This window comes from Sander vitreus, chromosome 6, assembly GCF_031162955.1.
Source record: "Sander vitreus isolate 19-12246 chromosome 6, sanVit1, whole genome shotgun sequence".
Lineage (NCBI taxonomy): Eukaryota > Metazoa > Chordata > Actinopteri > Perciformes > Percidae > Sander > Sander vitreus.
Genome location: NC_135860.1, coordinates 23,108,612 through 23,134,943, shown reverse-complemented (window position 1 = coordinate 23,134,943; position 26,332 = coordinate 23,108,612). Strand labels below are relative to the sequence as shown.

Sequence of the window (26,332 nt, the reverse complement as noted above, 5' to 3'; positions counted from 1 at the left end):
CTCTGAGGGGAATATATGCAGACTGACTGACCTTATACACAACGATGGTATACGGTGGTATACAGTAACCCACCTAAATCCAGATTAATTGGAAAGCTAAATAAGATCAAAGGGGGAACGCTAAGTGATGCTGCACAGCAATGCCAAAAAGGTGCTGACCCTATTTGGAGCTTTTTTACTCAGAAAACCCCCAAAACACATCCATACAGGCAGTAGCTTAGCTCATAGACATTAGGCATCGGTATGATAAGCTTCAGCATAAATATCACGATTTTGTGGTATTGCAATTACAGCTCAAAAATGTATTATTTTGAAATGTCTGGGTAAAAAAAAACAAAAAAACTCTCCATTGAACATACTGTATTTTATTTTAAACAGCATATCGAATATCTGGTATATTTTTAAATGTGTACCATATTAAGTTTAAATAAATAGACATATACAGTGGTGTAGTAATAATTTGGAATATAATTGAGGATACTCCTAATGACAGAATGCAGCTCTGTAATATTGTTTGTATTATAAACTAAATGCTGAATTTGAATTGTTACAAAGCCCTGAAAGGGGCTAAAATGTCAGTGTTTTAGCTCTCCTAAATGCATTAAAGTAAGACTAACTTTTGCTGTATTTCTGTGTTACCTCCATAATGATAGGTAACAGAAATAGAGATGACTGGCAGCAGCCTAGTGTGTGTTTAAAAACAGGACAGTGAAGCAGCAGGAGACAGCTCATGACTTGCCTGGAGGGTCCTCATCTTTCAAACAGGTTTTAGGCCATTTTGAGTTGAAAGAGATTGCCGTAAATTCATTTTTTCTTTTCAAAAATATGAGGAGTGAATTGTATGGAGAAATATTATGGAGAATAGATTTACAATATTAGCAATAACAATGCACTGCTTCAAAGTGCAACTGCACCCACCTTTAGGGCTGTAATATATTGATCTTTGCAGTGTGTGTGTGTGTGTGTGTGTGTGTGTGTGTGTGTGTGTGTGTGTGTGTGTGTGTGTGTGTGTGTGTGTGTGTGTGTGTGTGTGTGTGTGTGTGTGTGTGTGTGTGTGTGTGTGATCCATACCATCCTCCTCAGTCTCTGCTCTGGTTTTCAGTTATTTCTTTCTGTTGGTTGTTATTTGGCAGCTACAGTAAATTAAGAAGAATTAAGAAGAAACAATTAAGAAATAATACCACTTGTTTAGATTATCCATGGTCTACTGTGTATTAAAGATGCTTCATGCTGTTATAACCAAACTAAATAATTGGAAATGCGCTGCAGGATATTCATAATAAATGGCTGCCAAAGGGGAAATCAACTACTCATTAGAACGTTTTGTTTATTATTTATGTCCACACTATACCTATAAATATGAATCAGATAGAGGCTCTGGCTGATTTGTATATAACATGAGATATTACTACTGTAGTGGTTAGAGTAGGGGTGTCACCAGTGTTGGGAAGGATACTTTCAAAACGTATTCCATTACAGAATACAGAATACATGCCCAAAAATGTAATTTGTAACGTGTTACGTTACTCAATCTGAGTAACGTATTCTGAATACTTGGATTACTTCCACATTGAATTGCATTTTATAAGTGTAGGAATGCGGCCATCACATACAGCTTACTAAACAGGCCTATTCTGGTGTGTTCTTCTATTCCAACTGGCTGAATGTGTACCTAAACAAGCAGATAGATTTTTGTATTTGTAGTCCTGAACCGCATACTACAAAAATCTAACTGCAGTCTAAGCTACCACGAGCTAATTTTAGCTAATGTTAGCTAACATGTCAAACGGGGCTAGTCAGTCTTTCAGTGGCTCTCAGGATAGTTACATTACATTACATTTAGCTGACACTTTTATCCAAAGCGACTTACAATTAAGTGCGTTCAACCTTGAAGGTGCAAACTCCAGACAACAAGTAGTAAGTGCAAGTACATTAGCTATAAATAGGTAATGCTAAATCAGCACGTAGGATAATGTAAAGCCGCACGTCAACTATAAAATAGCAAGGTGACCAGTAAAACTACAGCAGACGACTACCCTTGGCTAATTTTAAAAAAAATTACTTTAAGATGCTTCTTCAGTAATTTGGACGCTGAAAGGAGATTGGTTGCTGGCAAGCAGAGGTTGCACTGCACAGTTATATTTCGTTCTCCCTTCTTTCTTTAATATGAAATGCTGTTTGAATTTCCAAGATAGAAACGCATTCCTGCCCTGGCTCTGTTGTGCTGGTTCCGGCTCCATCTCTACCTCTATCAGTGATCACGCAAATTCGTTTTCATATTGGGGCTTCTGGGAAATGCATGGAGTTGCGAGAGTGAATAAACCCGTGAAACAGAGAAGTATCGTCATGTAATCCATTGATTTCAACAATGTAACTGTATTCTAAATACCAACTATTTATTTTAAAAAAACGGAATACAGTTACTCATAATTTGTATTCTGAATACGTAACGCCGGTACATGTATTCCGTTACTCCCCAAGACTGGGTGTAGCCTGTTCAGTGGCTGTAGCCGACAACGGTGAATTATTTGAAGTCAAGAGAGGGGGCTGTAAATCGGAAAGAGAGGACCGTGAGTTTGCAGTGAACATGCCGTTTTTTAGGTCGGGTAGAATCTATCTCCGTTGACTCTCGTTCATATTTTTTCGAAAGATATGTACTGGAAGTAGAAGGGCGTCCCTTCGGCCACTTGTTCGTGACCTCCTACTTCTGAATATATCGAATGGAACCAGTGTTGCCAACTCTTTTCCAATGAAAGTTGCTAGCACCAGCTCCAAAAGTCGCTAAAAGTCACTAGATGACGTCATACGCTCATTTGCATATTGTTGACGTCATTACGCAATCATTTGTATAAAGCTTAGTGGTTGTGTCAGCAAGGTAGATAGAAAGAAAGAAATAGAACTCTTTAGCCAAACAATCACAAATTCCATACAGGAATTTATTTTACCTGATAATTATTACTTGGGTAGCCTATCTTTGAAGTAAAAAAAGAAATTATACAAAGGGAGGGAAAAAGATCGATAAAGAATTCTCAAAGAAGGCTGGCTTGCCCAGGTCCAGGCCAGCTCAGTGGCGTCTTTCTCCCGTCGCGTCCTGCTGTCTCTCCTACCTACACCGGCACCCGCACACCCTGTCCCCCTTCTACCTGCCTGTGCACTGTGCGCATTGCTACTGCACATGAGGAGAGAGGGGAGAGGCTGCTCCTTAGTCACAGAACAGAAGACTGTTTTGGCGGCTACAGGAGAGAAATACCTCACGTGCTCACTGGACAATTGGACAGATTTGTCGCTAGTTGCTTTTTTGAAAAAAAGTCGCTAAGGGGGTCTGAAAAGTCGCTAAATCTAGCGACAAAGTCGCTAAATTGGCAACACTGAATGGAACGCTCTGAAGCGTATACTGCCCCCATCAGTTCCGGAGGAGGCGCAACACTGATGCTGCTAACACTGCCACCGTCACTAACGGTGCCTATGGTGCTTAAAAAAAATGGGCATCCTCGATGTTTTGTCATTTTAGAACCGGAAGGTATCGCAAGTATCGGTTCTCGTGACATCCCTAGGTTAGAGGTTGCAAAAAAAAAGCATTATTGTCCCTGTAACCCAGCATAGTAAAAGTACCGTTAAAGTGAATGCATGTTATGCTTAAATTTGTTGATTGAAAAATGCGTAATTGTAAAACTCCTAAACTATCTCAGACTTTTTGACATCTGCTTTCAAATCACAGAGTTAGCTGCTGCATTTAGTGAGTCAGGCTGAAAGTACCCAAAGTCACTGATGTGTTTTAGCAGGGAGAGAAAACTGCGTAATGACATAATACTCAACCATTCAGTTTATGAGCTCCATAGAAGAGTAGCTAGGTATTTTGTGCCATCTTCAAAATGTTGAAATTGTGCATTGTATAATCGAATTTGACTGACATAGACCTAATCTATAAAAAAGAGTCAATAGTCAAAGCTGAAAATGTTATCATTCTGCAATTTCTTAAACATAATATAAAACGTTTCTTAATTAAACCTAAATATCTAATACACAGAGTGACCTGTTTAACCATATGTTGGCTCACATATGTTTTCTAAAATAGTTATAAAATAATCGTTTTATCATATTTTGATACATGCATAAAACTCAGTGACAAATTATGGTGTCAAGTAACATTTTATGTAATATCTTAACTGTTATTCATACTGTGTACAGTATAAATAAACAATGCATTTGAACTCAAGCATTAGTATCACTCAAAGGAACATTGTGCGTTTCAGATTTATTACTTCCGTTTGTCCGGAGAACATATGTTTTATATGTTTACACTGGACTAGAAAACCTCTAATGGCTGCACATAAAACCCTACAGCAGGTCTGAGTGTCCGTCCGTGTGTGTGTGTGAGTAAGAAAAAAAAATGAATAAAACACATTTCAGTGTGGAATACATTTGCAAATGTAAAGCTTGTTAAGTGACTGTAGAGAGGAATAAAAAATTAACCCAGTGCACACAGCGTCCACACAGCTTAATGAACATGTCATACTGTACATGAGAACATGAGTCTACAAAACCTAAACAAATTAACTTTATTCACAGAAATGATGCAACAGTTTTTCCATCACATTATTGCCACCACTGCTTCAGAATTTTATGAAATGTCAGGAAGTTGCAATTACATCGCTCTGCGTAGCTGTCTGCTCCACTGATCTCCAACGAACGGTCGTCCTCTCTCCACTTTGAGGATAAGCAACTGGAACAGTGACAGGGTGTCAATCACTCACGAAGACATGAAAATGAAATAATCAACAACAAGTAGCCTACAGCCTTTTCTCCTCAGGCAGAGAGGACGAAAGCCTCAACGGCTGCGTTCCCATGGACGTGCGCTCACGTATGGCCCGCAAAATATGACAGCTACAAAGCTTAAAAAATAGTGATGTGGGCCACTGAATTTTATGATGTACTGTTTATCAGACTACAAATGAGACGGGAATTAGCTAGCTGGCGCACTCTGCGGTCCCTCTGCCTCAAACCCCGCCACTGGGAGACTACTTCACCACGAGAGTGTGCAGCACGGCTCCAGAGACGGACCTTCATTTAGCGGCTGTAGTAACTCAAATTCAGCCAGCGCAAACGCCAGTGGGGTCCCAGCAGGCTGGTGGTCATACAAATGCTGGCAGCATGTGGGTTAAGCCCTCCTTTTGGTCACTGTGTGAAGTAGGCCTGCACGATTCGGGGAAAAATATGAATCACGATTTTTTAGCTTAGAATTGATATCACGATTCTCTGCCACGATTTATTTCACATGAAGTGTAATGTTTATTGCACACATGAACCATGACAAAACAAAACAAATTGGCAGTACCAAACAGAGATTTTTTTGTGGCACCTATAGCACATTGTGCATCACCACAAGCCTGTAAACATAGAGGCTATAATGAATAAAGAAAATAAAGTACATACTGGCCATTCAAGTACTGTAGGCTACCAAAAATAGTGACATATAACACATTGAACTAAATATGGCCCTGATACAGGCTCTATCTGAACTCCTTGAACATGTCTTTACGTAATTAAAACATGTCAATGTCAAATGCTTTCAATAAATTAACTGAAGGAGAAAAATGAAAAAAAAAAAATTCAATTGCGAACAGGGGTGAATCGAGATCGCGATTTTATAACAATTTATCGTGCAGGCCTAGTGTGAAGGATCATTGCTCTGCAGCCCATGTTGAGGACACGATCAAACGTCCTGTCACTAAAGTGGACCTTCTTTCCGAAGTGCTGTTATTGACTCCGTGCCTAAGAGTCTTGGGTAATTATGGCTTTGAAGCATGCACAGCAGCTAAAGCAGAAGAGCACAATGGAGATCCAGACTAACTTTACTTCAGAACACACCATGTCTGTAAGAGGACAATACTATGATCTGTTTTAAGTGCAGTTCATTGAGCATATGTATGTTAAGGTACAGAGCTCTTCTAACTTGAATGAGGCAATTAACCTTGTCTTACATAAGCTTTGTTTTGTTGATACGTTTCCAGTAACAATGATCTAAAGACCAGTGTTGGGGAGTTGCATGTAAGGTGACCAAGACATCCTGCTTGTCTTTACTTTTCTGTCCTGACTGACTCAACTCTGCAGAATGTTTTCATTTCCCTGGGGACCACGCACGCACCTGCTAGTCCTCCACTAAGCATCAGAACTCATTTCATAACCATCCAGTGCTGCCTAAAACTTATGGTTTGGGAATCAGTTTATAAAAATGGAGGACATAAACACTATTCTTCCAATACATCATTTAAATGTTTGTTCTCCATCTGGTTTGCCAAAACAATTCGATACACAAGTAAATAACAACAAATTATAACCATGTTTCCAATGGTTTTCAACTTACAAATCAATAAGTTGCCTTTGCATCTGTAATATTAGTTCATCATTGAAGAGAATAGTGGCAGTAGTGCACTCAGTGTGGTGTCTGATCATCTTCACTGAGATACCCTGTAGACAGGATGGAGAAGCCTGTAGGAAAGATCTGCTGAGCTTCATTATGAGACAGGGGGAGCATGGATTTGCTACATCAACATTGGGTGTATTTCACAATCTCCGAGTGCTGTTTGTTTTCTTTTCCATGCTTAGAGTTGGCTGTGGTTTGTGTTTACACCAACTGTCAGTCCTGTTCTCTGAGACACACTGCCTCCCTGTGGAATACAGCTGTAACTGCAAAGGAGCTACACAAGTTACTCAATTGCTCTGTAGTCTTTTGAGCTATTCACAACCAGTAACTCCATCAATATACAGTATTATGTTTATGAATTGGGACATTTCATTAACCATAACTGCAAGAGTAAACAAACAAAAAAGAGTGCAATGGTCGTTTTGAAGGAAGTGTCGGGTTTGATACTGGCTTGGAGGTATGAAGGAGCCGTTCCCTTTACTGCACTGCATACTCAAATGCAATCTCTACCATGGAGCCAGTGTTGTGAAGGGAGAAGTAGAGTGGCGAAGTTAAACATGAGAGAAGTCTCGATAAGCTGCTGAGGTGTGGTGGCAGACGCAGAGAGTTTTAGTCGTCTAGACGGGAGTAAGTAATTCAGTATTTTCACCTTGTATTGATTTCATGCATTTGTCATATTGTGGCATATATCAGAAAATCTTTTTTTTTTAAGATTATTTTTTGGGGCTTTTCCCTTTATTTGAAAGTTACAGTGGATAGACAGGAAAGGTGGGAGAGAGAGATGGGGGATGACACACAGCAAAGGGCCGCAGGACTCAGCGTACATAGGGCGCACGCTCTTACTGGGTGACACTGATTTCAACCATATCACCGAGCTGCATTATGTGGAGTGATTTATAGGTATTTACTGTAATGGCCCTTCAGAGTTGACATCTTGGTCCTAGACTTCTACAGCAAAGAGCATATGATCAGCATTCTTGAACCAGAAATATAAAATCAGCTTATCTTTCAAAGTTAAATCGGACTCTGTGCACTGTAGATCACTTAGGACGGATTTTAAAACCAGGTGGTAACTGCAGGACTGCATTATTCTATGCTAAATGAGGCAAACAAGTCAGTCTTCATGTATTCATTTTTATTGACGGTACAGTCTGTTCTGTAGAATAGAACACTTCAGTCCCTGAACAGAAAGGTTTATACTGAAAATAAACAATTTAATTCCCTGTATTTGTGTTCTACTGTTACGGTTTATCTTTTAAAAAAAAAAAAAAAGTTAGCCTGATTATATGTGTTGCATACATTTACAATGTAATAATAGTTTCCCTTCTGAGGTCAACACAAACTGAAGATAAATCAACATACTGTACACAAGTATATGGCCCTACAGCAGGATTACTGTTTGTAATAACTTACATTCAGTTGACACACAGAACAGCAAGCGTGCACACACACCCCCCCCAACTTCTTGTTGCTTCAGTCTTAGCACTTGGTATCATTCTTAAATACTGTAAATCTTCTGCCGCCCCCCAAAATGTGCAACTGTTGTAAAGCAATGGACAGCATCAATGTGTTGTAAGCTTGTAGACAGCTAACTGTACCCATTGTTTTAAATGGAAATAGTTCTATGAACCCATTTTACTAGCCAACACAAACTGTCCAATGAAAAATGATTTAAAATGTCAGTGCGACCGTTAAAAATATAAATACAATCTGTTCTTCAGCTAAACATCTACAATGGACCTTCAGGTATGCGTGCTTCTAATAATCCAAGGATTTAATAAATATATTTAATGATTATTAATCTGACACTCAATAACATTGCTAGTTTAATCCCTTAATCATTAAGGATTTCAACAGATCACTGCCAGCATCATAGCCAGCCATTTTGTCCTTTCGTTCACTTCCGGTCAGACAAACAGTCAGTGGCCCAGTCCCAATGTCCAACTTCAGACTTTAACCAACACCTACGTGACGCCTACGTGATCAGCATCAGAGAGATCAGGGATCGATCTTAATGGGTCAGATTTCAAATCTGGGTTAGTAAAACTTAGTGTTGCTCTCTTCACAAATATAGCTTAGTAAGATTTATGGAAAGTGTAGAAGATGTCTGGCCGTTCCCGAGGGTGGACACTGGAACCGAGTCAGTGATACCAAAAACTTCCCTTTAGCAACAAACTGTGATACAAGTTCAGTCTCTTGCTCTTTAGAACCAACATTTGGATATTTCAAGTCACTCCTTTTACAGTTACATTCAGAAACATAAATGTTTTATAATGCTTAATATTGCCATTTTTTCATCCACACGCTTGTTTGATTTTGACAAAATAAATGGTTGTGTGTATGTATACAGTATGTGATCCAGGTTTACACAGGCAATATGGAAAGAAAGTGAATCTGACTAAGCAAGTTGTGTGTTTTTCTGCCAGTCTGCCTCTTGTTTTCTGTAGTCAGTGTTAACAGGTGTCCGTATAGCTGGACCTGTTCTGCATTACCGTTAATGTGCTACATGTCCCTGTGGATTATAAATGAGCCCAAACTACAAAAACAATGAGCCAAAAATAGACACAAGCATGTGTGGGGCCCCTCAGTAGGTTCAGGTGCATTATTCTGCACAGTTATTCTCATTTACGCTCTCTCTACTGCATTCAAATAATAAAGTAATCAAATAATACAAACCTACTGTATACTCCAATGAGATACAGTGTGTTAGCTGTTTTTAGGCACATAAGAACAATGAGTCACATCAAGATCACACATTAAAGGCCCAATCTGGAGTATTTTTGAAATTACAGATTACATACAATACATACAGAGAGGGGGGGAAAAAAAGAGTTGCTGGTAGAAAATAATCTCTAGTGCCAATGCATGTGACAATATAACTCCAGTGTAATCAATGGTTTAAAAATACCATAGTGGCCTGAATATAAGCTGACAATGTTTTTCACTTTGGTTAATTTTCTTACATTGTTCAATTCATTTAAAGGGTTTGGTAATAGGCTAGCCCCATTCAGGACTAGCAGCCAGCTTTACTACAGCTGTAGTTTTACTCGTACCATAGACTAAACACCGGGATAACATGACTTACAAAATATTCCCCTTGTGCACTTTTTTACAAATATTTAATTCAAAAGACAAAGACTACAGATGTGTCGTTTATGATGGTCGGTAATGCTTTCTGGAGATTTGTGTTGCAGTACCACTGTAGAAATTTGCTAGCCTAGCGACATTAAAGCTACAGACGACCCATGACACAGTCCTATTTTAAAGTGCAGTAACAGTAACATCGGAGTGTACGCATAACGGTGTAGTCCTGGAATATACACCCTACTATTTCTTCATAAATAATCTGAAGAAAAAACAATTATATAAGGGCCAGTACTGTACTTTTGAAATTCATATAGTCTTTTTTTATTTATTTATTTTTTCCAAAAGTGCACTCATACAGGTTGAGAAGGGACATGAGACTAAAAAGAGGCTCTGCAGTACTTCCACCAGATTGGGCCTTTAACATTATATGATACAGTATATTGCATATACAATATACAATTACAATGGACACAGAGGAAGGCAACATACTCCATCATTAGTCTGGTCTGACAGTATATGGATAAAAACACAGTGTAACAGTGTCAGACACTACTTATTCACCACCATTTAATTCAGTTCACTGATGATTGTGGAAATACAGAGTCTGGACTGGTTAGGAGAGATTGTTTAGTTCAGTCTGTAGGTGGACTGCATTGCTCATCACTCTAGCTGTTTGGTCTGGGCATACTCTATAGCTGAAGGATGTCTATATAGTCACGTAGGTTATTTGGTTTTGAATATCTCCTATTGTGTCCCAGTTTCATCGTCACTGTGTTGGTCATTGCATGTTAAATACCACAATCCGTCACTTGGCCTGGTGCGTCTCGGTTTTATCGTCTGTGATGTGACCATTTCTAGTTCATGTAGTGTCTGTGGTACGGCCAGTGTGCGATTTCTTTGCATTTTGTCCATTTCCTGTGTGTGCACTGTGTGCTGGGTATGTGGGGTTTGCATCATATGTGGTATAACTATCTCTGCGCTGGGGGGCCCTCCTGGGTCTTTCATAGCCATGCTGGCCCCTACCATGGCAGGATAGCTTCGATTCCTCCTCAGCCCTGCATTTAAACCTGGAAGCCCCCCACCCAGTGCACTGTTCCCCAGTCCAGTGGAGCCAAAGGGGGCTAATAGAGTACTCCCAGATGGAACAGAACCAGCATGATGGGAGAGGGTGCGGAAACGTTTTAGTTTGTCCACAAGTCGCAGGTTCAGCTTCTCCGTTTGGCTGTCGTCATCTGTTTGCCCCCCTCGATCCCTCTCCGCCTCCCCAAGCACTTCCCTCAGAATGGTACGAGCCGGCTTCGAGGCGAGGAAGGTGTCATAAAATGGTGGGTCATCAGTGGAAGGGCTGAACTGAAAAGCTGGACGGGTAGTGGTAGAAAAGGCAGATTTAGAAAGAGGGGAGTTGGGTGGGGTGGAGGGCTGGAAGAGGAGGCTGTCTGGGCGTTTCACCACTCGTCTGTGTTCAGTTTCCTCTGGTGTGTCGGTGCTCCTTCGCGCTTGCGTTCCTCCCACGGGCGTTGAAGCTCCGCTGGCGTCGAACCCTCGGTCCCAGCTGCGGGGGTCATACACTGAGGCAGAAATCCCACGCTCCAGCAGGAGGCGCACCAGGCCAAGGGAGGTGCTGGTGGTCTTGGTGGAGTCCCTAAGGTTGGTGGAGGACTCAGCTAGTGAAAGGGAGAGGGAGAGGCGACGTGGGGTGCAGCAGGGGGTGTAGGAAGGTGTATGTGGGGCAGAGAAAGGTATAGGAGAGGAGGTGGTGGTAGGGGTGCCGATGCAAGCACTGCTCTGACAAGAAGCAAGAGCTGAGCTGGAGATGGAAGAGTGAGAAGGGGGTGGAGAGAGGGAGGAAAGAGCAGTGGAACAGAGGCCATGGATGTGCATGGAGCATGAGAAACAGTATGGGAAATGAGACAAATGAGTGGACATTAGTTATCAAGTCTTAGTACTTGGCTTTTAGTGACAATTAACACTCATTGCACATGTTATGGAATGAACTAAAACATAACCATGCAGGAATTAAATTGTTCTCCTGTTTGGGAGACTGGGATGTGGAGATCAGTTTAGGCCTCATCTAAATCTGCATAAAACCACTGAGTTATTTGTCACAGGCAGCCCCATCGTCAGTGACAAATAACATTTGAAATGATAATCACAGTCAGGAACATTAAGGCTTACAGACATTTTATACGCCGACTATTTACCACACAGTAAGTCAATTATTAGTGAAACTACACAGTTAAAAGAAACTAAGCACAAAATGCTCTGACTAAGGTGCCATCACATGACCTGCAAAGTGGTCATGTACTAGGATTATATCCAGTGTTGGGTGTAACACATTACAGTAACGTAACTACTGCTTTGTTTTGGGTAAAAAGTAGTGTAACGCGCTACTACTGAAAATTTGGTAACAAAACGTAGTTCCTATTCAATTTGGCGCAACGTTACTTTTCCCAGGGACAGATTTGACAGCGACGCTGTCTTCTCAGCTGCGCGCAAACAATCTCCACACGGGACGTGACAGAGGCTGGTAGCAGAGTAATCATGGCAAGCGAGAAGCAGCAAATGCTAACTTTTGAGAGCGTTTTTTAAGTCCGCTGGACTCGTTCATAATGAATCAGCCGTCACTCTGTGACAGAGACGCCTGCTTTTAAAAGTAACGTAAAAGTAACGAGTAAAGTAAAAAGTTACTTTCCATAGGGGGTAACTAAGTAAAGTAACGGATTACTTTAAGAAGTAACGAGTAACGAGCAAAAAACTACTTTTTAAAAGTAACTTCCCCAACACTGATTATATCATCTCCTGATTCAAAGCAGCAAATGATCTTCTCCCAGCCAGTGCTTTGAATGGTTTTGGGTCTAGTGTTAAGACATCCTGTTTCAGTGGATGGTTAGGTCTCTAGTCTTGGGTCCTTGCCTTTTTCCCTACACTTTTCCCTCTTTTGGGTATACCAGCAAGGTCTTAAAGGTTATATGAGATTATGAACATTAATATAGCAGCAAACAACTATTACATGTCCCGACAGCTGAAGACCAGTCACACAGCTACGATGTTCCATGCATTTTCATGGAAACATGCAGCCACTTTCCTAGAGCCGCTTGCACACCACGTGACCGGTAAATATCCACAGTGTATGTCTGAGCCTGTCACTGCATCCACCTGTGAGCGTCTGCCTGGCATACTCTGTGTGTAGGACAGCCGATTTAAACCGCCAGTCGTCGTCGATATAGTGGCGTGTGTTGTGTAGCACTCCGTTGTGAGCACAGACAAGCATAGAGCCACGAACAGAGCAAAAAATCAAATGGTTCTGAATGTTGTATATATAGAACCTAAAGTGTTGAATGGCTTGTTGGAGATGCTGAATCCTTGACATCTGATGCCAGAGGCACTGGCCTCAAATTCAGACAGGGATTAGAATCTCCATGTATGCGCCAAATTCTTATCAATTGACGGAAGGACCAGATTAAAGTCACGTGATGACACCTGAGTCAGTTCCTTTTGCTGAATGAAGTTGCTAGATGTGGTTAAAAGCTCTGAAAGGTAGGACTTGGATCGTTGATTAGATTATGTCTACCATATACTGTTCTCAAAGGGCAAGAATGAGCATCCATGCTCAAATCCTCACAAAGTTAATTTGATCAGTGATTGGAGTCATAGCATTGTGTCAGAAGCTGGATTGTTAGTTAGCAACATGTTGCCCGGGAACATTAGAGTCAAACTAGCCTACATGTAGGCCCACAATGTGACTATCTGGGGAGTTAGGGCAAATAGCTTTTGTTATTCTGCTTTACAGACACACCCACAGTCTTTAGGAATGCACTCCCATGCATTGCCTCACCCATGTGCACCCCAGTGGGTGCACTCAATGGGTCTGCTCTACTCCGGCCATGACAACCATATGATACAATTCCACTTCATCTTCCTCATCACATGACCTGCCAAGGCCAATCAGACAGCAGGGACACACAGAGAAGTCAGCCAGGTGCTGAGGCATCAAAGTAGCCCTGCCTCAAAATCTATTGGAGGGGAACAAGAGGGGGATTTGCTCCTTGGCCGAGAAGCTGCTATTTGATTTACAGTACAAAATAAAGATTTCATCAGACATTAACTGTTAAGTAGGTCGTCATTAATTTTCATCGTAAGGCTTCCTGTTTACAGTAGCAGCAGCGCTCTCTCCTTAATGTGCCATTTGGTTAAAACTTAAATGTAAAAATGAAATCCAGGTAGAGCAATGACTCAATCTGCCATCATGCGTTTATAAGTGTACACTACACTCTATTGTACTAAGGACTAAACAATATTGCAGACATTGTAAAACTGAATACAGTTCAACAGTAATAAAAAGTAGTCTGGTTTTGAAGAGGTTTACCTTGGTGACACAGAGGTCAGCTGATCAGAGGGGTGGAGAATCCTGCAGGTGGTGAAGGTGTATGTAGAGCTAGTATGGGACATACACTTCCCTGGGTAATTAACTAGAGGAGAGGAAAAGGGAGGGAAGGAGAATAAAACACAGAAAAAGGCTGTTAGGACTGAGACAAAGGGTACCAAGCAACACTGCAAAAACACTGTAGACTAAGTAGAGAAAAAATAGACCATGATTATAGTATGAGCCCCAAGCGAAAGCACTAGCATACATTAGCTCCTGAATTCCTAAGACATTGAACTGGTGATGGGGTGTGCACTGTGGGCACCCAGAGTTAGGCAAGTTTGCCAAGAGCATTCTTTTGATATTATGTTGCTCCCAATGACAGCTGTAATCATTCCTCCTGTTCATACTGGCCATTACAAGTGGACATTTCATACTAAAAGGACTATAACCTTGGGAGATAACCACTTGACAAACTCAGACGGCTGAAGCTTTATATTAATGTCAGATGAACTTCGCAATGTACGTTTTCATGGAACAAGGGGATCACTTACATTAATAGCACATGAGGAAAGGATCTTGTAATGGCCAGTGTGAACAGGACTCAGGAATGATCACAGCAAGTAAAAACTGTGTCCGTGTACATATGGACGTTTGACTATTGTTTTAAGACTTTAAAAAAAAAAAAAAAAAATTGTGAACCCGTGCTTTCAGTAAACTATACACGTAGCCTTGTGGTTTGTATTATATTACTTCCCTTTGTGATGTTTATACATAGTCTTGCTGTAGGCAAATTTGCATACTTCTTTTGTCTAAAAACGTTGAGCACATCTTTTAGATAGCAAAAGAAAAAAGTTAATGAATTTATGAAATCTATTCACTAGAGAAGAAAAGGAGGTATAATACACATTGTATGGACTATTACACCCAGATGCATCTGGCATGATGTCCTATACACTGTGTATTGTACTGTAGTGAATAGACTGAATGATGATTCATAAGCAAGAAAATACTGGAAACAGACTAGCATTAAAGTAAAAGCCCACCACAGTAAGATGAAACGGAGTAATAATTAGCAGCCAAAACACTGAAATGTGTGCTCTGGTAGTAAATTTAGCATTCAAATGTTTTGTTTGTTTGGAAGAAAATGTGTGTAGTCCCTGCACCAATTAAGAGTGTTGACAAACTTTTTGTTAACTTGTCTCTTAAGGCTACTATTTGTGTCATCGTTGAAACAGTTTCATTTTGATAAAGCCTGTTCAGATTGGTATAGTGGCTTGACAACTCTTTTTTTTTTTTAAACAAACTGCAGGTGAAGCAAAATAATTATTCGGTATTAAATGCATCCCCTTGGACTCCGAAGCAGCATCATGTCTCAATATTTGTGGTCACAGATAACAATGGTACATACTTAGTATGGCTAATGCCAGGGCTCGTTACACATCCAGCTGCTGAAAAACAGCGGGGCTTATAGAAGTCAGGTCAGGACTGGAATAGAGTCACACATTTTTTACATTTTTACTTCCAACCATCAAAATTGTTGTACTTAGGTATTTTGATGTGGGTGTTTCTTATTTAATTTGCGGTGATTGATTTTGTTGTTTAATTTCATGTTATGTCTTGTCTTTTAACATGTTGGGACCATCACTTTAACCTTGGATTTCTTTAAAACAAAATTCATAAATAAATCATATCATGTGTATACGAAGGTGACCGTACACCACAGCTAAAAGTCAACTAATATTAACCAGCCGTGGGTGTTGTATTCATGTGACTTGGACAGCTGCACTAACACCTGATATACATGTACGTGCCCACGTACTGGACTCAAGCCTTGATATTTCTGCATGCATGTGTTTGTGTGGTACATTGTGTTTTAGTGTTGACTGCTAGAAGAAATTAAATAAATACCATGAGTGCCTAAATATTAATCTAATCAAATTTCTATTAATTACACAAAAACTGTGTGCAGGACAGGTGCTGCAGGTCCCCATCGAGAAAGATTATTAAAATTGTAAAAGACACCCTAAAATCATAGTCTTCTTGAAGAGGATAGGTATGGTGGAAAATAGAAACATAAATATGATTGATTAAAATACAGCAAAGTGTGGCAGTGAAAGAAAATGTGAACTGAGGAGGACTACGAAGATGGAAACTGAAGTAAATTGATGAAAAAAAAAAAAAACCATGTACTCTGTTTTGATGGGGTTCGATGGCTGCACACACAAGGACTGCCGGTGGGATGAGTGTGCAGGTGTGTGCACGTGAGCGTGCAGGAAGGGACGTCACATTGGGGTTGTGAGATGTCCAGTGAATGCTTTTCCCAATTCCCTCACCCTCCCACCCTTCCTCTTCACCCCCCCTCCCCTTTATCCCCATGCTCCAGGGTTACAAGGGTGGGTGGATGCAGTGCAGTGACCTCAGCTAAGTGCTCCCTCACCAGACAAACGGTCCACTGTGGCGGGCTGTAAGGCCTGGAGCTCCTTGAGGTCCACATGCCCGTTCATCTCGGAAGAAGAGGGGAGAGGAGGAGGAGGAGGAGGAGGAGAAGAAGAAGGGGAGGGGCAGGAGAAGGAAAGAGGCATGTTTGCAACATGTCCATCTTTGACTTGAATCGCTTCTCTTGCCCTGCATACGTCTCCTTGCAATGTATACGATTGGCTTCGGTCATCAACGTCTCCATTGTTGATGCAGCAGACAAAGGGAGAAGAGGTAGAGCAAGGCCGGTCCATGGGAACAGAGCTCTCTCCTGATAAACCAGTGAATGAGTCACATGAAACTTCGTCCTCCTCTGGTTGGTCCAGGTGCCAGCCGTCTTCCTGTTCCTGCTCGTGTGCTAAAGTGCAGAAGCCCTTTGTGACCACACCAGGCCGATGATCAAGCAGAGCTCCCATGTGGGGTTGAGCCAGCTGCTGCCATGCGTGGAGAGTAGCAGAGCCTGGAAAAAAAGTCAGAAAAACTCATGTTATCTAAATCGGTCTTAAGATGCTCTCTGCCACAAATGCAGCTCATCGAAATGATATATTGCTCTCAGAACGGCAGCAGTGTTGGTGATAATCAAGGAAGCGGTTTCAAATGTTGACCCAAAGGATGTTTCATGTTTCAACCCTGAAAAACCGGTTTATAACTCTACAAATTACTAGCTATTAGCGTTCATACTTCTACATTGTTATCTTAGGTTAAATGATATCTAAAAATTGGTATTGGTATACAGTTGGCCAGTGCACAAATTAAGTGACTGCCTTCTGCAATGTTCAACTTCTGGTTATTAAGTAACTATAAGTGGTTGTGAAGGGGGTTGCCTTGCTTAAGGGGGCTCTCACAAAAAGGAAGGAAGGGAGGCACATTGCAACACTGACAGGCCTGCTTCACTGAACTTAATACTGCTATCCAACCCAAATCACATTAGCTTCACAGGATAATGTCTCAGCACTTTGCTGTAGGCATATTAACATCTGTTCAGTAAATGTAATTTCTATGTTTAAATGTGTAAAAACAGATCAAAAATATATTTCAGCTGTTTACAGGCAGATATGCTGTATATAAACACTTGCAAGAAGATAGAGACAGATGCACACACACACATACACACCAGAGGGGACACAGTTATGCATATAAACAGTCACACAATCCATGTCACATTTACATGTAGTCACACAGACATGCAAAGGCATATTGTATACACATACTGCAGCAACATTGATACCACAGTAGGCGATGTCTTTGTATTTATTAAGCATCCTGAACCTAGTAAATTGGTCTCATTTCAAGTCCAATGAATGGTTGTTTTTCTCATGATACATGAAGGTCCTTTGAGAGATGTCAGTACACACGCTCACAAGACGAACACAAAAGAAAGAGAAATGGGAAGGTGACAAGACAAAACAAAAATGAAGAAAAGGCGAACAAAAGAGGAGTGAAAGGGATGGACGGTAGACACAGTAGTGTAGCATTAATGTAGCAGAGCAATCTGTGGATTGGTTTCTCTACATTAAAGGCTCACACAGTAAGTATACGTCAAAATTCTTCTACTTCTGGACTGTTGACTACCTGGTTTATTATGTATGATATGATTATGAAGGCAGAACACTGCCATGCAAATAGTCTGAGGTCACAAAGAAATTAGAAAAACTAAAATCTGAGAGATTCTAGATTATTCATGACAATCTCGACAAACCATCATTAGACTTGGAATTAAACATATTTTTTGTCTTTCACTCCTACCATGCACCAAGTAGTGTTACCGAGTTTGAGCACTAGGTGGTGCCACAAAACCGAAAATATCTTTGTGCCAGCAGTTTTTTTCCCACTTTTTGTCTCCCTTTAGTGGACATAATTTTCAAAGTGATAAATGCGTTAAAGGCTACAAATTGCACATGTACAATTTTAACAAAAATATCTTCAGGTTTAAGGCTGTTTTTGCTTTTTTGGCCAGCCCGACAATATAATGTGCTAGCAAATATATATCAGCAATTTAACTCCACACACTCCACATTAACTCAACTACACTATGGCAAAAAATAATCATAGGATAATAAATAGCCTATTAAAAAAAAAACAAGGCATAAGAAAAATTTGTTGAATAAATACATTAAGTACTGTTTACAGTACAACATACTGACTCACTCAATGCAAATGCTATATATATATATATATATATATATATATATATATATATATATATATATATATATATATATATATATATATATATATATATATATATATATATATACACCTGTATGATAAAACAAACACTCAAATCTGCTTTTAAAAAGATATACAGCACATTTCTCTATGTAAAATATTAAGAGGTGTTAATTGATTTTTTTTGACAGACTGAATGTTTTAAACCATCAGCACACAGCAGGCTGTCTAATATTCTATATTTCAAACCAGCAGCGTGGCTGTGTATGTCTGAAGTAAAACGAGTGCTGGAGATTTAAACTGCCTTCCTGTTGTTCCACCACCTCCAGCAGGCCTGTGACTAAAGCCAGCGGAGCTCTGAGGGGAGACTGGGAGCTCGGCCCGCTGCTCAGCTCCGACAGACTGGAGCTCCTCTGCAGGATCTTAGGATCCTGTGAGGCACTCAGAAAGATTTTGGACTGACTGCGGTGATGCAAAATCAGATAATGATTCTGCTGTTGGTTCTGGGATTGGGTCTGACTCATCTGAGTGTAACTTTGGGGAGTGTGTAGAAATCTATTTGAATTGTGTGCCAGGCTCTGGTTTGGATTCTGTTGACAGTTCTGAAAACTTTTGTTGTCATTGTGTAAGGCATTCTGATTTTGACTCTCTTTTTCATTATGTGGAGAATTAGAGGACTTGTGCCTCTGAGAGGAATAATCACCTTCTAGTGGCTTTACAATTTGCAGCTTATCCGGCAGGTAGGATCTGGCTGTGAATGAGTACCCCGACCAGGCGCTTCCTAAGGAGGGATGTGAGCACAGCGACAACAGGCTCTCCGTCGGTGTCGCCAGGCCTCCACTACTTCCTTCGCCTCCCTTTTCTTCCTCTTTGGCCAAGTAAGCCTGCTTTCTCGCCCTCTCATCCTCGAAGAAGCGTTTTTCTGAGAGGTAGTTGTCTCGGCGGAGAGACAGACGTCGCAGGGCTGCCTCCAGGTCCCTGCTGCCCGGGGTCCCTGGGGTTCCAGGGGTCCGCTTGTTAGAGTCCTCTGACCTGGACAGGGGGACATTGTTGACACTGTTTGGTTTCATTGACGATTTTTTAAAAGCACTTATGTATCTCTGTTTTGTTATTTTGTAAAGCTCAGTTGCTCGGTTGTGTCATATTAATAAAAAAGGCAGGAACAAATGACTGAAACCTAAAACTTAGGCTAGAGTTACTAGGCACCAAACAGATAAACCTAACAGAAATCCTAATAAATAGAAAAAGCCAACAACAACAAAAATTGATAGAGTTGAGTGGCATGTCCTTAGTTACTGGAGACAAAGAGGAAGAAACCAACACTAACGTATAACAATCCAAAATGTATGTTACAGAGTCGATATGTCCGTACCCATCATCTGGACCCTCCAGGATACTGCTAGTCCTATTGTCCAGGATGATCCCACTTCCCATCTCGCTGCCATATATGGAGTTGGAGCGTGGCGTGCCCACCCTGCTGGAGAGCCCTGAGGTGATGCATGATGTCTGATTGGACCCTGGGATGTTGAGGGGGGAGGGGGCTAGCGATGAACGCTGCTGACGCATCAGGTTCAGGTTTTTCACTGTCTGGAACACTCGCTTTGGGTGTAGTCTGGAGAAACATAATCACATACAGTTGTGTTCAAAATAATAGCAGTCCAACATCACTAACCTCATAAATCAATTTTTTTGGTAGAAGTGATATTTCTAAATGGCAAATAATTTACTGGTAAGTGTTGTAGAGTCATAGAAAACCAACAGACCCAACAGTCATGACATGCATGCTGCTCATTCTGTGTAATTGAATCTGTAATTGAAAGGGGCATGTTCAAAATAATAGCAGTGTTGTGTTCAATTAGTGAGGTGATTGATTCTGTGAAGAAACAGGTGTCAAATATGGGCCATATTTAAGGGAGGAAGAAAGCAAATGTTGTGCATGCTGTTTATAATGCATTTCACACTGAAACACTCAGCAAAATGGGTAGTTCCAGACATTACTCTGAGGAACAGCGGACTGAGGAAAAGTTGATTGGAGAGGGGAAAACATATAAAGAAGTGCAGAAAATTATAGGCTGCTCAGCCAAAATGATTTCAAATGCCTTGAAATGGCATCCAAAGCCTGAACGACGTGGGAAAAAACGGTCAAATACTATTCGAATGGATCAAAGAATAGCCAAAATGGCAAAGGCTCAACCAATGATCAGCTCAAGGAAAATCAAAGAAGACTTAAAGTTACATGTGAGTACTGTTACGAACGGGAGAAGGCTATGTGAAGCAAAGCTATCAGCTAGAAGCCCCCGCAAAGTCCCAATGCTGAAAAAAAGACATTAACAAAAGGACACATTGACTGGCCAAAGGAGAAATGGGGCAACATTCTGTGGACTGATGAGAGCAAAATTGTTCTTTTTTTAATTGTCCATGCACTGAATTCAAGCCACAGTACACTGTGAAGACAGTAAAGCATGGTGGTGCAAAAATCATGTTATGGGGATGTTTCTCATACTGTGGTGTTCTATTTATCGCATACCAGGGATCAAGGATCAGTTTCAATACATCAAAATACTTGAAGAGGTGATGCTGAAGAGGAAATGCCTTTGAAATGGGTCTTTCAACAAGACAATGACCCAAAACACACCAGTAAGCGAGCAAAGTCTTGGTTCCAGATGAACAAGATTAATGTTATGGAGTGGCCAGCCCAATCCCCAGACCTCAATCCCATAGAAAACTTGTGGGGTGACATCAAAAATGCTGTTTCTGAGGCAAAACCCAGTAATGCAGAGGAATTGTGGAATGTAGTTCTATCGTCCTGGGCTGGAATACCTGTTCACAGGTGCCAGAAGTTGGTCGACTCCATGCAACACAGATGTGAAGCAGTTCTCAGAAATAATGGTTATGCAACTAAATATTAGTGCAGTGATTCAAAGTAAAGCAAACCCTTGAGACATCTTTCAGTTCATACAGTAAATGTTTTGAGTTTGTAAAGAAAAATGCAAATACTGCTTTTTTTTTAACAGCCTAATATTCCTTTTTCTTCAACTTTCTGTAAAGGTATAACACAAACTTGATCAATTTTGGTCATGTTTTGATTTGGAATTGAATGTGCAGTGTTCCCAATGCATATATATTATGGAATTAAAAGCTATTCTAAGGATTTTGAGCATTATTCACTTTTTTTTAAACACACTGCTATTATTCTGAACACATCTGTATATATTCAATTAAGGCTATGTTTAGACGGAAACGATCTGAAGAGAAACCGCAAAAGTAGCGTTGCGTTATCACTTTTTATTAAGCGTTTAGACAAGCATTTTTTTTTGGGGGGGGATCTGCATGCATATGGTGACGCAAAAGTGTGTGAAATTCGATGTAGTATGCACACCAGGCGGCTAGGAGGTAGTGTGAAGCACTGCCACACAACACCACCAAGTCCGCGCGCCTGCGTAGAACCTTCCTTCTACTTCTCTCCCTAGTAGCGCGAAACCAAAACATGTCGAATCGAACAACAAAAGCTGACAATTTTGTCCGGACAGACGAGGAGGTGGAGTTATTTACAAAGCCACAAAGGCACAACAGGGCATGGACTGGGAGTCCTGCCAGTCAAAATATACAGACATATGGACTGAATTTCTTCAGCAGTATCCTGTACCTGGAGGGACGTCATATCCACACGAGAAAGGCACTCTGTAAAAGTCAGATATCATCAAAGCTGAAAGCCATCCGAACCAAGTATAGGCAGGCTGCGGATACCCAACGGCTGAGTGGCCATGGGCGTAAAGAAGTATGGGAGCAGGACGTTTTTACCCTTTAGACGGGAACGAAGACGGTGGAGCGTTTTTAAGATTTCCACTCTGGAGGGTGGTTTCACTTTTTTGCCTTTTTAAGCCCCAAAAACGCCGTCGCTGTCTAAACGAAAGGCAGATCTGATAAAATATTTAGCCGTTTTCACCCGCGAGCATTGTCGTGTAAACAGTGCCTAAGAGTTTTAGTACATCAACCCTGAACATTTCACTGAAGTTAGTCATTAACAACCCTTTATGTTTTCATTTTAAGGTGAGCCTTACCTCTGCTCTTCTACATCTGGATCATCCATCTGAAGTTCCTTCCTCATGGTCCCCTCTATTTCTGCTGCCAGAGAGTCCTGGAGAAGAAGGCAAAAAAAGGTAAAATGATTTTGTAGCAACTGAAACCATGGAGATGCTGTGATTCCGACAGACATGTAAAAGAATAGAAGCTCACCATTGGGAACAGACCCAGAGAATGGAAACGCCTCGTTGTGCTGAGTGGTAGAGTTTTATTTCTCAGGTTCTTCAGCTCCTCCTGAGCCTCGTGCAGCATCTCCATGCACTCTGCATACTTATCTTGCAACTCTCGCAACTGGAGGACAGTAAAAGAAAGATCAAGAGAGACGAGATTGGAAGGAATTTAGAAATAAGAAACTGTTACGCAAACAACTGTGCTACAACATGCATGTGTACTTCTGTTTTCATTAGGGATTTAATTAATAGCACCTGGTGTGGAGGTTATTTTTCAATGGTTTATCTTTCTGTTAGTGGAACACATAAATAAATCAATACATAAATAGATTCTCATAACATTTGGTTCTCAGGCAGGCTTTGAGTTTAATTAGGTACTGGTGGTGATCCAGATGTTATTGATTTTTATCCATAACTATGTACATCTAATGACTTTTAGGTCTTTTATTACAAATCCAACGTTTTTCATGGTGAAGAAATCAATTGAAACTGACGTGTAGGTTAAATTAAGCTTTGTCTTGAAGAAGTTCTAATTCACACATTGGACCATACAACAGTACTGCAATTGTTATATGAAGGTCTGAAATGTGCTTTTAATGATTGTGTTGTATCTGACATATCACATGAGGTGCTATAAGTACTCAGACTATCGTGTTAAATTGTTAATGTAGGTAGTCGGCAGGTTTTGTGGTTTGCCTTACTTCCGCAGTGAGTTGTCGCTGGGCGTCTTTGGCTGCACCTAAGTGCTGAGTCAGCTCCTCGTTCTCCACGGCATACTACAAACACCACAGACAAAAAGAGGGTATATAAAAACATCCAATGTATTCAGTCTCATTGCATTTTACACAGACATTAATAAGACAAAATATAAATAACCAATGTGACATTCTTTGAATACTAAAATTATATTTAACATGATCAGTTTAAGGTTTATACCATCTTGGCCTTCTTCTGGAGATCTACAATCTGGGAGAGGAGGTGTGTGATCTCCTCCTGCTGTCTGGAGGCGTCTTCAGTCCTCCTAGCCAGCTCTTCAGCCAGAGAGGAAATCTGCACGTTGGCATCACCTGGAAACATCAACAGGTGTTCATCAAAAGTGAGAATCTACAAAGAAAACGGGCTCTCTACTGCCTCACTGCCTGTAGACAGTGAGAAAGTTGCTGACAAATATAACATTGAGCATAATATGACTTCAGTAAGTCCAATACTCACGTAGTTCTTTGACGCAGTCATTGACAAGTTGCAGCTCTTTCTCCTCATAGCAGATAGTTTCTGTCTCCAAATGACTGGCCTGAAAAACACAAAACAGACATAACTAATCAATACTACGCACTGCAGACATTATTAATCACCCCAATAAATAACTTCTCCTGAAAGATATCCAGAAAGGCACTAATAGACTGTAAGTCATTCTAAGGAACACAAACAGTAATGCTGCCAACAAAATAAATTAAACAAGACTTCAGGATTTTTGTGTTTTGTTGACATCAATGTTGATAATGTGTACTTTCCTATACAAATAAACAAAAGTAACAAATTAGATTTTGATGATTATTATTCTTCGCTTGAACTTTGGCAACGCTCACTATTACATGGGGTTTTAACATTTTTGGAAACAATATTTTCATGCAATTGTACTTTGATAAGTAATGCAATAATATAGATTTACTCTAAAAACAAAGCAGAAAACGTGTGCTGAAATGTATTAAAGGTATACTATGTAACAGATTTTCCTAAAAACAATGTATAGACTAATACAAAAGTAATCCCTCTCAATCATCACTTATGACCCACTAGAAGTGTGTGTGGTGGTGTGTCTGGATCTGCAAAGACCCTGCCATCTGCCTGGATTGTGTCTTATTTTCATAAATTTTTTTGGTCAGTTGTGACGTTCATGGGTGGTAACAAAGAGCCTTTGGGCCCCACGTAGGTGTGTAACCCCCAGCCAATAACAGCATGCAGGTTGTGCACGCTGCACTCTCTCTCTGGCCATTGAGCCAGAGAGGAGGGGCCAAAGTTAAACTCTGTGTGATAACAAACAGCTAATAATAACTCTTTACTTATTATGCTTTTAACTATTTATTAAAAAAAATATTGTGTGTTTGCAGGAGCCTGTGTGTGAATGTGTGCGTGTACCTCAGATCGCAAAGACTTGTTTTCTTCCTCCAGATCTTTGAGTTTCTTCTGCAACGAGTCCAGGGGGAAAACAATTGGAGATGACACATTGTTTTCACTGGGACGCACACTGTAAACACACACACACACACACACACACGAGAGAGAAACATGTGAATCAGCAGGTCAATCAGTCAGCCATTACTTTGTGAAATGCTCATTATAGCAGTAGTGGTGATGCCCCCCATCACATTTACATATTGTTATTTTTTCCCCACAAAGAAACTCATAACACTTAATATAATGAATGCATTATTCTGAAGAGATTCATTAGAGGGTAAATGAAAAATGTAGTTTCTAACAAAAAAGTCAATATTTAACAGCGGTCTAAAATTATTGATAACTGCTTTCATGCAGCTTATAAAAGCTTAAGAGGGGAGTGTTTTTTTGCATCACACTTGAATTCCAATGCAAAACTGCACTGCATACTATTTTACCAAGAAGAGGAGAGGTGAATGAAAGGAGACTCACGGTGTGGATGTGGTAGACTCCCCCTCACTTTCCTCGGCAGCGCTGGTATAGAACTGTAACAGCTCATCTTTCATGGACAAGTCGTGACGCAACTGAGATACCTTACGTGGAATATAATATGAAGACATGTAGACAGAGGACAGTTTAAGTAAAAAAAAAAAGGCATGGCTACAACTCACATGTCAGACTGCAACAGACCATTACACAGATTTTGCATGTTCTAAGACATGCCCAACCACCTCGGAGCGACTCTTACTAAAATGACAAAGTGACAAATGTGTACCTCCTCTCGTATGTGCTCTACTTGCTCCTCCAGCAGTTCGTTCCTCTCACTGAGGGCTTTGTTTTTCTTCAGCAGTGACTGGCCAATGCGAGCCGCTAACTCCAAGTCGCGCTCTTTCTGCACCGAGATAAAGACTTTGTTTAGTGTTCTCACAGCAAAGAGTTGAAAACATTACAGACAAACAAATGAGTTGACATTATGGGAAAATATGTTAATTTGCTTTCTTGTCGCGAGTTAGATGAGAAGATTGATACCACTCTTACCTTTGGAGCCAGGCTAGCAGTTTTTACCCGTTTCCAGTATTTATGCTAAGCTAACTGGCTGCTGGCTCCTGCTGCATATTTAATGGACAGATAAGTGAGTGGTATTGATCTTTTCACCTAACTATGAGTGGTTCCAAAAATGTCAAATTATTCCTTTAAAATGATGGCAGTGTAAATGGGTCCTCTAGGAATAATGTATGTAAAGGACATGCAGCAGAAGCGAGTTTAAAACGTATATAATAATACCTCAGCAAGGAGAAGGTGGAATGAAGAAATAAACAACAGAGGGTGGACAGAATCACAACATAATGTCCACACACATTACTCTACAAGGACAACTGCAGTGTCTTTGTATAGTTTATGTCG

General features: G+C 40.6%; 1 protein-coding gene across 4 annotated transcripts in view; it reads right to left on the bottom strand.

Moving 5' to 3' along the window:
- Positions 1-7,544: 7,544 nt before the first annotated feature.
- The window catches only part of trak1a (trafficking protein, kinesin binding 1a), a 42,115-nt gene continuing 23,327 nt past the window's right edge, over positions 7,545-26,332 (bottom strand). For all 4 annotated transcript variants that reach the window (XM_078253490.1, XM_078253487.1, XM_078253488.1 and 1 more), the window contains 13 exons: positions 25,704-25,820; positions 25,421-25,521; positions 24,911-25,019; positions 23,987-24,065; positions 23,711-23,841; positions 23,476-23,550; positions 22,758-22,895; positions 22,583-22,659; positions 19,894-20,133; positions 19,225-19,553; positions 16,315-16,812; positions 13,878-13,980; positions 7,545-11,318 (listed from right to left, as the gene is read on the bottom strand). In XM_078253490.1, coding sequence (XP_078109616.1) covers positions 10,256-11,318; positions 13,878-13,980; positions 16,315-16,812; positions 19,225-19,553; positions 19,894-20,133; positions 22,583-22,659; positions 22,758-22,895; positions 23,476-23,550; positions 23,711-23,841; positions 23,987-24,065; positions 24,911-25,019; positions 25,421-25,521; positions 25,704-25,820 — 3,060 coding nt within the window. In that variant the 3' untranslated portion in view covers positions 7,545-10,255. The remainder of the gene's footprint in view (positions 11,319-13,877; positions 13,981-16,314; positions 16,813-19,224; positions 19,554-19,893; positions 20,134-22,582; positions 22,660-22,757; positions 22,896-23,475; positions 23,551-23,710; positions 23,842-23,986; positions 24,066-24,910; positions 25,020-25,420; positions 25,522-25,703; positions 25,821-26,332) is intronic.